At 53.5% G+C, this 12,169-nt stretch overlaps 1 protein-coding gene across 1 annotated transcript; it reads left to right on the top strand.

The window, feature by feature from the left end:
* The first annotated feature begins 291 nt into the window (after positions 1–291).
* LOC102372879 (P43 5S RNA-binding protein-like) lies at positions 292–5,562 on the top strand. The gene is made up of 9 exons (XM_006022557.3): positions 292–493; positions 1,014–1,102; positions 1,533–1,626; positions 2,410–2,498; positions 2,867–2,940; positions 3,276–3,356; positions 3,665–3,894; positions 4,411–4,464; positions 4,739–5,562. The coding sequence occupies exons 1-9, from the start codon at positions 389–391 to the stop codon at positions 5,057–5,059; spliced, it is 1,137 nt and encodes a 378-aa protein (XP_006022619.2). The 5' UTR covers positions 292–388; the 3' UTR covers positions 5,060–5,562.
* Positions 5,563–12,169: the final 6,607 nt, after the last annotated feature.

Below are 12,169 nucleotides of genomic sequence, written 5' to 3'. Positions count from 1 at the left end.
AGGGGCCTTAACAAGGTAGATTGCACTGAGGTAGAGGGACAAATCACTGACTTGGCTCCACACACCAGAGAGAGATCAGAGCTCAGCTGCCTGACCCCCATCAGATTAAATCCACCCTTCCCACACCTATCCAGGGAAATACCAGGATAAAGCCAATCCCTTCTCCGCAAACTCCCCAATCTCTTTTCCCAATAATGAAGCTAATAGCAAAATCCTGAGCCAAGACCAGGGCACTGCCTATCACTGAGCTGATAGACAGCAGCTGCATCCATCTCTGCTATAAATGGAGCACACTGGGCAAAAGCGAAGGGATAGGGGTGTGTTGTATGCAGATATTTGGGAGTTGAGTTTGGTCTTGGGTGTATTGCACAGTGCTGTACTCTGCTGTATGGCAGAGCCTGGGGAGAGCAGTCCTTCTTCTGGGAATGCTGCTGCTGCTTTATCTTGTCCCTGCAAGGAGTGGGGGCCAGCTCTGGCTGTACCCCAAGAGGAGGTAAGAGTTGGGGGTGGCTCTGAGGAGAGTCTTGCCTTCCAAGAAAGTATGAGAGCCATGAATTTTCTGCTCATTGTTTCTGATTGCTCACCTGAGAACCCTGTTGCTTGAGTGTACCTGGGGCTGAGCTACATGAGGGAGAAAAGGCCTTGGTGGGGATGGATAGGCTGTGTGCCTTGAGAGGAGGACTTATGAGTCCCAGAGCATAAATGTCATGGAGCAGAGCTGCCTGTCTCATTTACTGGACTCGAATGGTCTCCCCAGGGATGATGCAGATCAATTTTAATGTGGGCTGTGTTGCTTAAGTTGCAAATCTGTGACCTGAAGTGTGCTGAGTAATACTGGAAGCCCAATACTAGCCCTCCACTGCAATGTGCCTTGGACCTGGGACCTGTCTCTGCCTCTGCCTCCAGTTAACTTGGCTGATATAGTGCCTATTTATATGGTGGGGGGAAGTAGGGTCAAGGGACTCTGTGAAGAAGGTGGTGCTGGAGCTCCTTGCTGACACTTCCCCCTTCAGGAGCTGGTGTGTGACCAAGCTGGCTGTAGAGAGCGATTCCAGCATGGAGATGTTCTGCAAAAGCACAAGCTGCAGCATAGTGATGTCTGGTAGGTGGGGCAGGGAGGTGGCTTTTCTGTATCTACCCCACTGTGACTCTAGCTCCTGGGTTCTTGTAGGGTCTAATGGATCTGCGGGGGGAGGTGTAGTATCCAGCAGGACCCTTGCAGCTGTACTGAGTTTCTCTCCCATCTTTCTCCTTTGTGGGAGGAGGGGCTGCTGAAGTCCTAGCTAAGACCAGGAGCTCTGACTTGTTTTCCCAGTGAGGCAGTCCTCACCCTGATCGGAATGATGACTTGCCACCATCTGTCAGGCATGGTAACTGATGCACAGAAAGGTCCTAAGCTGGACCAGAAGTGGGTACCTTGATACACCCCAGCCCAGGCTGCAAGAAAGTTATGCTGAGCCTGTCTTGCTTCCAAATGGGAGGGCAGTTCCTAAGCTGGGACCTGCTGATCTGCAGGGCTTTCTCTTCCACAGGTGTTTGGATGTGGGTTGTGAATCTGCCTTGGTGACTAATAACCAGCTACAAAAGCCCTGCGAGTCACAGCATGGCAACAGGAATTCATTCCAGGTAATGCAGGCTGGATAGAGCACTAGGTTTGAGATGAGCCCACCTGTGACCAAATGCCCTCAGGCCTAAATACCATGGGGCCTGTCGTACCTGGAGGCCTCATGGCTGGGGAGGCTGCCACTCTACTGAATCCAAACTAGGGAGAGCTTGGCAGCAGTAAGTGGTATGGCTAAGTGAGACCCTCAGGACCTTCTCACCTGGCTCTTCCATCTGGAAAGGACTGGTATTTTCCTTCCCAGTGCTTGAAAGGAGGAAGCTGCTCTTCTGGCCACAGGAGGGAGCCAGAACTTGAGCATCTGGCTCTCTGGTAAGAGCCAGTGCTGTGCTGGGGATAGTGAGGAAGGCTTCTCTCCAGAGGCAGGGCCAAGCAGAAAGCCCCAGCATGGTACACCGCTCCTGTTAATGGGAACTCCTGGAGAGGAACTCGTAGCTGCTTTTGATAGTTGTTCATTAGCTGGGCTGATCCTACTTCTTGCCTGTGCCATCTGTCTTATGCCATGTGTGTCCACCAGGCTGGAGGGGCTACTGCCAGCATGACCAAACCTCTTAAACCACAGCTTCCAATGACATGTAAATGAGCTCTGCTGGTCCCTTCTTGAGTGGTGATCTCCCCAAACTCCTTGGTTGTGCCCTTGTGGGTACCTGCCTGGGGCTGCAACAAGCCTGCTGGTGCTGCATGGTACCATGGAGACTGTTATGCCTAGTGCTAGCTGGTGTGAAAGGGGCATGGGCAAGCCTGTTCTCAATGCATCAGGTCAACCATCTTGACCTTCTTCCCTCCAGTGTAGCCACCAGGGTTGTGAGAGGGTCTTCAGGAAAAAGAAGGCTCTCAAGATGCATTGGACTGAGCATACTAAAGTGCTGCCATTTGTGTAAGTGTCTCCTGGCAAAGGGAAGGGGCTGACTAGGGGACCAAGTTCTCCTTGGGGTGACTTCATGTTTGTCTTGACATGCCATTGATGCTTGGCAACTGCTAGCTCTGGGCCAGATCGCAGAGCTGGATAGGCTTGTGCTCTCATCAGCTTGACCTCTCTCTCTCTCTCTTTTTTTTTTTTTTTGGGGGGGGGGGGGGGGGGGGGACTGGCACACTAGCCTATTCCAAGTGAGACATCTTGCTGCCTTAGTCTCTCTGGAGAACCCTGGGATATCTCTGCTTTCCAGGGTAAAGTGGCATCCCTAGGAACTCTTGCCCATCCCTGAAGAAAGGAGCAGTTACACCATGCTTCTCTGCCTTGTTCAGGTGCCAAGAGCCAGGATGTGGCATGAAGTTCATCAGTGCTGCCAAGAGGAAAGCTCACCAGAAGAGACATGCTGGTGAGATGCATGAATGCCTTCTCCTTTACAGGGCTGGAAGGCAAAATGAGATTTGGCTATCTAATCTCACCCTCATGTTCTCTGGTGTCCATCAGGCTGACTGTTCCCTGGTGCTCCCTCTCACCTGTCACCACTTTTCCCTTGGTGACACTAGGCTGCTCTGTTTAAAGCTCATGGTTCTTCAACAGCTCTAGATTTCTTTTTTAGAGTCTGAGTAGAGTCTAGCTTTCACCTGATGGGAAGTTCCCAATTTAAGGTTGTGCATGGGAGTGGTGTCAACTGCAGTATGTGTTGTCCTAAGAATTTCCCCCTTAGCCCATTGGTTCTCCTTCCAGGATACCCATGCCCCAGGGAGGATTGCCAGATTGTCCTGCCCACTTGGACAGAGCTTCAGAAGCATCTGAAGGAGCATCCTGGTAAGGAAGATGGAGAGGCCTACATTGCCATGGCCTAGAACATCTTGAGATGCCCTAAATCCAGTCTACTCCCATTCCTCTTAGCATGTCCTGCATGGGTAGCATCCAGACCCCTTGCATTGCCATCTGATTGGTGGAAGCAAAGGTCCTGTTCCATGCATCACCCAAGTGAGGGCCCAACTTTGGTTTGGGAAGCCCTGGGATTTTGCTGTCTGTCCTGTCTGTCTCCAAAATTTAGAATGGAGCTCATGGAAGACCTGGGGGGGGGTTGGGGTTTGGAGGCTCAGACCCCTGCTCCTCTGTCCTAGTGGAGTACAAGTGCCAGCTGTGTCTGAAGACCTTCAAGAAACCCAATGGCCTGAGGAGACATAAGCCCTCCCATGCCAAGCAAAAGCCAAGACTGCTGTGTCCCAGGATAGACTGCAGGGCTTGCTTTACTACGGTCTTCAACCTGGAGAGCCACATCAAGAAAGTGCACCTGCAGCTGCTGAAATACCACTGCTACTTCACTGGCTGTGGGAAGGCCTTTGCCATGCAGGTATGAAGGCACTGGGCTCTCCCTCTGGGCACTGGGGAAGTGGCTGTGGGCTGCAGGGATTGCAGATAGTCTTACCAAGCAATCTCCCCACAGTGGCAGAAGCTCCATGGCACGGAGCTAGCTGGGGTGGGAAGGAGGCACTTCCATCAGATTCCTATGAAGAACTTGAGCTCTATCCATCATGGGGAATGTCCAACTTGCCAGTTTAAGTGACTTAATGGGTAGTTCTGGCAGGTGGCTTTTTTTTTTGTGTGGTTCCCCCTCACTCCTTGGCTGGACTTCATCTTGCCTTAAGGCACCCCAGTTGGCCTGAGGTGATCTGCATCCTAGCAAATGCAGCTTGTTCTTGTCTATAGATCTACTGAAACTCCTGTACTGCCCTAGGATGGAATATCCCATATGCTTCTCCAACCCCAGGAAGTCCTTAACTGTTCCTGACCTAAGCCTAGCTAGTCCATGACTGGTTTTTTTTTTTTTTTTTTTATTTATTTATTTATTTTTAAATCCCTCTCCCAGGAGAGTCTACAGCGGCATCTGACAGTGCATGACCCCACAAAGAGAAAACGGAAGGTAACTGTCTTCATCTCTGAACCTGACCAAAGGGTAAATTGGCCTGAAGCTGCAAAAATGCTTGCTGAACTTGAGGAATATACCTTGGGGCTGGTACCCTTACAAACGGGATTAGGGATGGCATGCTGGCTAAAGGGAGCATGGCAGGACCTAGGAAGGACCCTGCATTCCAAGCCAGAGCCAGACTTTCAGATGGGGAGAGATGGCCTGATCTGTTCTGCCTTCAGGCTTGGAGCAGGGCTGTGCAGAAACCCTGACCTGTCCCTCTTGACAGGTCAGGAACTACCGGCCACGGAGGAAGTGGCAGCAGCGCATAGGCCGCCGATGGCACAATTGTGTGCAGGTGGAAGACAACCTGAGAAGCCTCTTCAGCCACAAGCTCTTTGTGCGACCCAAGCAGAGCTGGTGGCGGCGCCGGGGGCATAGGACGAGCTCGGGCAGCTTCCAGTTCTTCCTACGCTTCAAGGCTAAACTGGAGAGTGACCTCTCGGGGCTCTTCAATGAACGTCGCTGCTGCCATGAGGTGGAAGCGGAGGTGAACCTCAGCTCCTTCTTCCAGCTGCCTCTGGACAGCAAGGCAGAAGAGGTGGCCTAGAGCCTGTATCTCCCAGGCTGGGGGATGCTGCCTTGCCTTTCCCTGGCAAAATGGGGGGCTTGTTCTTTTTAGGCACCAGGAGCACAGGTCATGTACAAAAGAGGTGAAAAGTCATGGGGCTTGGGCTGGCAGGGTTGTATCCTATGGGATTTACTTTCTCATTGGCTCTTTAAAATATGTAGTTCTTGTTTTTTTTTTTTTTTTTAGTATGGCAAGGGTGAAGCCATATCCTGTTGGGTAGGGATGGGGAGAGGTGTGTTGTTGTTGTGTTTTTTCCTTCTGGCTAGACTAATACTCCTGGGTTTTCCTTTCCTCCCCCTCCCCCAAAGCCTTGCATTGGGGTTTCTGAAGTGACTGTCCTCTGAGGGAATACTGAGCCTAGTAATGGCCCTACAATTTTTTTATTTTATTTATTTATTTTTTTCTTTCCCCTTCTTTAAACAGAAGAACTTGTACCAAATGCCTCCTGGTGTTCATAAGCAATAAAATAACTGCAAGTCCCTGAGCTGGTGTTCTGTCTGCTTTACTTCCTCTAAGGCTTTAACCTATGAAATTTGTGAGGGCCTCCTGGAGTTCTTGACTACCCTGTCATCCTTCTCTGGCCCTATATGTGGCTGCTGCATGCCCCAAAAGGAAATCTGCTGGAGGGCCCTCCTCAGTACTGCCAGGAGATGGTGCTGCTGCATCAGAGCCAGCTCAGTGTGCAGCACCACAGCAGGTTCCTGGGTCGGCTGTGGTGAAGGGGTTGTAGAGGAGACTAGTCCTATTTCTGTTTAAAACTGCCCTTTTCTAAATTGCAGACTCTCTCTCCTCAACAGTGGACTATGGTGAGACCTTCCACTATTCTTCTCTAAAACCTAAATACTGCTCAGACTAAAACTCCACCACTGCCCTGGGCATGATCAATGAGAGCCAGCCCCTCTCTGCTGTCTGGGGTAACTCCCCAGGGCTAGGGGAGGAAGGGGGCAGCTCAGCTCCATGGCTGGCTGTCTTGGGGTGGAGGACAATCCAAAGCTGGGCCTGGAGCCATTGTGATGTCAGGCACTAAGCTGTCAATGCAGCTCTTAGCATCCTCATGGAAAGGTTGATGCTGTTTGGGTGGGCTACAGAGGGCCTCTGCATTAGGAAGGGGGTTGCTGTCCTCCCCTCCTTCCTGCTCCCTGGGAAGCCCACTGCTGCACCTCTGCTTCCTGCTACCTCTTGCCCCCTTGCCAGTCAGCACAGCTCCAGCTGGCAATGGCATGCTATGCTACTTTGGGTATGGAGCTGAGGGCAGTAGAGGTACACAGCTCTGGGGAGTCCCTTAAGAAATAATCTGCTGTACTATGCTGAGTGCACCATCTTGCATCATCCACAGGCATGGACTGCAGCATCTGAGGGTCCTCAGGGCCAGGATCCTGCTCCCTAGTACTGGATTTCCTTTCTCTTTTCCCCCCCCCCCCCCTTTCTATGGAGTGGTGGGTGGAGACTGATGTTGCTTGGACACACTTTTCTCATTAGAAGCAGGGGGGGACCTACAGTCCCACCAGAGAGCACCCAGCAAGCTCTAGTGAGGCCAGGGCTGGATCTACTGGGTGGCATTACATCTACCTTGTGTTGGGGAACAGTGCTGGTGCCTTCTGTCATGTGCTGGGTGAAGTCTGCTTGCTGCCCCTCACCAGGCTGTGGCTCAACCCAAAACACACTAAGACAGCTGCCTGGAGGAAGGGCTGAGCTGTTGCGGTGCCTTGGATGAATGAGGCTGGAGCTGCGCTGAGCTGGTTCTCAGCGACCTGGAGCCCTGTCTTTCCAGCCATCCTCTCAGCCCCTATGTTGCCTAGGGCTTCCAGCTGTTTTCTCTTTCTTCTCCTCACTCCTACTTGAAGCTGGTTATTGTGTCCAAAGAAGTAGTGGCTCCCCAACCTCCGTGTCCCTCCCCTTTCCCATGTTCATGCCATTCTCAAGGCTGGTGACTCAGTGCAGTGGGGGTAGCTGTGACTCATGTTGACTCACAGCATTTGGGGAGGGGGCAGGAAAGGGGGGGGGTCAGTTTGATATTGGGACCTGTTCCTGTCCTAGCTTGTAGGCTTCCTCTCCTTCCTTTATTGGATTGGGACAGAGATTGCTAGTTCACAGTGAATAAATCCTTCAGTGCTGGAGTCCCCACATCTCTGTGATCTTGAGGGCAGTAGGGAGCTGGGCTGCCACTCTTGCTGTGGGTTGATGCCAGGCTTGGAGTAGGATCTGTCTTGTCCTTGCTGGGTTTGTCCCTGCTCCCAGCACAAGGAAGCTGTAAACTTGAGTTGAGTCCTCTCCACTACAGAGCTATAGACCAGTCACTTTAACCCCTTCCCCTCTGAAGTAGCCTGTTAAAATGTGTCTGCATTTTGAGGCCACAGGGTGCCCTGAAGGGTGATTACAGATGGGCTGGAGATGGTCTTTTCTTTGTGGCCACAGGGGACAGATCTAGGAGCAATGGCCTCAAGCTGCAGCAGAAGAAATGTAGGTTGGATATTAGGAGGAACTTTCTGACTGGCTATGAGGGTGGCCAAGCATGGAGTAGGCTACCTAGAGAAGTGGTGGGCTCTCTGTCCCTGGAAACATTTAAGAGCAGGTTGGACAGACAGTTGGCTGGAATGCTTTAGTCAGGGATGATCCTGCTTTAAACAGGGGGCTGGACAAGATGACCTCATGACATCCCTTTCAGGCCTACTTTCCTATGGTCCTGTGATGCAAGCTCTTTGCCATGTTCACTGGAGGCTCTCCAGTGACTTCTCCAACCTTCTTTCAACTCACTCCCCATGAAGAGGTGTGTCTGGGTTTTGTGGTGGGGGGGTGTCATGGTGAATATACTGCGGAGATGGGAGTCCTGGGCACTAGGCAGCTACTCACCCACTCAATTGGTGATAGAAGTGAGAAAGGAACCCAGGACTCCTGCCTCCCTAGTCTCAGCCTGGACTGTCCTCTAGGCTCAGCTAGGGTAGAACCCGTGTTTGGCTCACGATGCCCTGCACTAACCACTGTACTCTGCTTTCATCTGAACTGGTCATAAAAGTGCATGATGTGCTGCAAGGGAGCCTGAGATGGGTGAGGGTTGCAGCTTGTAGAGGGCTGCGAGACCCTCTCCAGCTGGCTGGGTGCTGAACCAGCTTGGTGGGATCTGGTGTGTGTGTGTGTGTGTGGGTGTGTGTGTGTGTGTGTGTGTGTGGTGTCCTCTCCAGCTTGGGATATGAAGGGGCTTTCACTGGCTCTGGCACTGTGCTTCTGTCTCACCCTATCCATGCACCAAGCTCCCTCCACGGTGCTGTCCACAGTAGCCCATTCAGCTTACCCCTAGAGCAAGTCAATGGCTGCTGGGCTTCCTGCTACACACGGACTTTATGGAAATGTGAAGCTCCTCCCTAGCTTTCTCCTGCACCCATATGGCTGAGAGCAAGCGAAACTTGGGGGCATCTGAACCCCAAGCCTCTGGACTTGGGCCTGCATGTAGGTTACTTCCAAATCCATTGGCAGGCATCTGAAGGCCCAGGCTGGGGTGGAAGATACTTGCCGGTAGCAGGACTACATATGGTTCCTGAATGATTCAAATGCATTTGGACCTGAGCTGGCTAATTTGACCTGGAACACAAAAATAAAATAAATTAAAAAAAAAAAGAGAGAGAGAAGTGGAGAGTGAGTAGTCCTGAATCTGTCATGTACCCATGGGCATGCAGCAGCACTAGCAAGCTGTGGGTGCTAAGCTGAGTTCTGGGGCAGTGGGCTCTGCACCAAGCCAGGCTGCTCCCAGGAGCTGCTGTCTTGAACCCAACCCTCTCCTTCTGCAAAGGTTCCTCCTATCTCATCCCCTTCTCTATCAGCCACTTAGGCAGAAACCCAGTGCCTTTGTGCCAGCCCCACTTCAACTGGTGCTCATCAAGCCTGACCTCCAGCCCTGCTGGTGTTCCTCAAGCCCAACCTGCTCTATATAGCTCTGTTGATGCCCCTCACTCCCAACCCACAGCCCCTGGCCTCTGCCAGTGTCCTTCTATCCTGCCCTACACCCCCCTGCTGCCCCAGCTCTGCTACTGTTCCTCAGTTCCCCTCCTCTCCCAGCCCACATGGCTCCCCACCCCAGAGCTGCTGAGCTGTCTGCTCTCATCAGTCATCCTGACGCATTCCTCCTCAACGAAGCTCCCTCAGCCGGGCGCTGGCAGCAGGGAACATTCTCTCCCCAGAGCAGAGACTCTGTGAGTTCCCGGCACGATGTAGCCTGGAATAAATCAGCCCACTGGTGGGTGGCTGGCTCCCCCGTGCCCGGCATATGCAACCATGGGGCAGCACATCCCGCATGCTGAAGGGCTTCTTCGACCTCTGGTGTCCTGCTGACAAAGCTCTCCTGGCAAGGCAGTGATGTTAATCTGCATCCCTTGGTTGCCCTCCCTAGATGAACCACAGAGATGAGGAAACTGAGGCCTGGCCCCCTGAAGTCAAGCGGGGCTAGCACCCGGCCATCCACACCCCTGGGTTTTACTGCTGGACAAGCCTGTCTCACTTCTGGGGCATTGGCGTGGCTCCCAGGGCAAACAAGCCACTGGGGGAAAAGACCTAGCACAAGCTAGGCACCATTCCCTCCTGTTGGGGTCAGTGGATTAGTTTCTGCACTGGCCCACTGGTGGACATAGGCCCAGTGCCTGCCCCTCCCCTGTGCACCCTCTCCTCCTGGCTCCCTGGCCAAAGGGCATGCCAGGTCTCTGGACAACAGGGGATCTTCGGGGGTGACCATGCCTAGTTTATGATCCTGCAGGGGCAGGAATATGGAGACTAGGCAGGATTTTCTCTGGGCCCCCCTCTCCCCTTCCCATCTCTGTTCAGTCATAGCACATCAGGAGCAGCTGTGGTGTAGGGAGCTGCTGTGCTGAGCTGGCATTGACTTGCATCTGGGCTGCTGTCAGCAGCAGCTGGTTCTTGTCAGCAGGCAGGGACTGGAGGGGTCATCAGCTGCTCCAGGCGTCAGCCTGTTCTCCAAACATCCCACATAGAGAACACAGCAGAAGCTGTTCTTCCTGACCCCCAGCATGGAAATGCAGCCTCTTCTGGGGCAGAGCTCACACCTGGTGAAGCATGCACAGGGACCCCCGGATGGGATGGGAAGTGGGTGACTGTAGTAGCCAATGGAGTGTGGTTCAGGGGAGGGAGAATGGTGTGGCAGTATACCAGCGGGGAAATGGATTTTGTCCACCAGGTGGCTGTCACTCACAGATGGGGAAACACTCTCCCTGGGCATCAAGGAGCCAGGAGAGCTGGAGAACAGGGAGGTGGGATGTTGGGGCTCTTGGTGTCTACATGCATGAGAGGAGTACTAGTTAGTGTCTCTCTGTGTGTCTGCAGGTGCAGGTGCGAGTGTGTGTGTGATTGTGAGGGTGTGGTAGGGGTGTCAGTGGAGCGAGCACTGGGAGGTGGAGCTCATGTAGCATATAAATATCTCTCTGCCATGGGCAGTAGGAGCACAGGCAGCTCCTGGGTAAGCAGCCCTTTGTGGCCAATACATATGGTCCCAATATTTGCCCAGTCATTTGGAAAAAGGCCCCACCCTGCCCTCCATCCTATATCCACCTTGATCCAGCCCTTTCCTAGGGGGCATGCAATGCTTTAACCCCTTGTGGTCACTGTGTTCTTCACTAAGCTGGGCCTGAAGTGCACTGGCTGAGCTGTGCTGATCTGAGGAGCTGGGATCACGGAGGTGGGCAGTGACCCATGAGCTTGCTCCCCTCACTGCTGCCTGCAGTGTCTCCTGCCATCCCAGCACTCCAGCTCTGAAGGAACAGTTGCCACCACCATGGGGCTGGCCTAAGGAGATAGAGCTGAGGCTGCCAGAGTTATTACAGATGTCCATCAGTGATGATCCTAGCCCAGAACCGCAGTCTCTCCCACCCAGACATCTCAACCTCCCTTCTTCTGGGGCTGCACAGCACTTGGCCATGGGTGGGGGGGCACTGAACTGGCAGGGAGCTGTAGGGCCTACAATAAAAAGTCATTCAGGGCCAAAGCACTCCAGCAGGGCCAAACAAAGTCCACAGAGAGAGGCTCAAACCCTCAGTGTGTGCTTTTATTCTCCTATAAGTGTCTGTCTATTTGTCTATGGCCCTATACCTTATCTAGCTAGATCATCTGACTGCTTGTCCATCCTCCCCTAGATGTGCACAGTCTTCCTACAGCACCAATAATGACCCCTTCCTGTGCTACCAAAGCCCCACCAGCAGGGGTAGTCATTCAGCCAAAACAAATCCCAGAGGAAATGCCCCAGAAGAAACATTCTCCATACTCACCCCACTCCCTGCCGTGGCCCACCTTGTACTGCCCTCCTCCCCTTGCCTCCCCCAGCCCCCCACACCATCTCTCTGTATACAGTTGCTTCCTACGGGGGCTGGCGGGGAGAAACTGGCCTTGAAGGGAGCAGGGTAAGGGGTTGTCAGCAGAGGCTGATGCCATCTAGCCCTGGCAAGGCCGCCCCCGCACACGTGCATCACCCAGAGCATAAATCACCCGTCCAGCACGCTGCAATGATTTCAGCACTCGCTTGCTTTCACTGGCAGCTTTGCTGTCCTTCTTAAGGAGGAACTGTCTGAAAGTCCATGGCTTTGGCTTGGAGCATTTGGTTTTAAGGTGGTTTTGCTCAGCTGGTGCTGGGGCTGGGGAGCACTTCTGAGCAGGTCAGGGGGGCTTGGAAAGGGAGTGCTTTCTCCTCTGTGTCAGTGATGGCTTCAAGGTGGCACTGGGGGCGCTGCACTGCATAGGGAGGCACAGTCCCCCTCTGGGTCAGGTCAGGCTGTGATGCACCAGTGCAGTGCTAGGGCATGCTGTGCTGCAGGGAGCAAGTGGAAGGCACTCTTGCCTTGCATTCAGCGCTGGTCCCAGTGCCCTAGTGAGCTGTCCAGGCTTAGAGGGTCACAGACTAGGCTGGGGGGGGTGGTAGTGGGTGGGGGGGGGGGGGGGGGGGGGGGGGGGGGGGGGGGGCACAAGGAACCATGTGGCCTGCTCCCCCAAGGTGCCACTAGGGTGCATTCTGGGTTGGGAGATGCTGTGATGTAGCAAAAAGAGATAAAGCCCTCCCTCCCCCCAAGGACCCCCTGCCCCTGCCAGTGTCTGAGGCTT

This window comes from Alligator sinensis, unplaced genomic scaffold (genome assembly GCF_000455745.1).
Source record: "Alligator sinensis unplaced genomic scaffold, ASM45574v1 scaffold886_1, whole genome shotgun sequence".
NCBI lineage: Eukaryota > Metazoa > Chordata > Crocodylia > Alligatoridae > Alligator > Alligator sinensis.
Note: the sequence above shows the minus strand (reverse complement) of the source record. Positions and strands in the feature narration are given on the sequence as shown.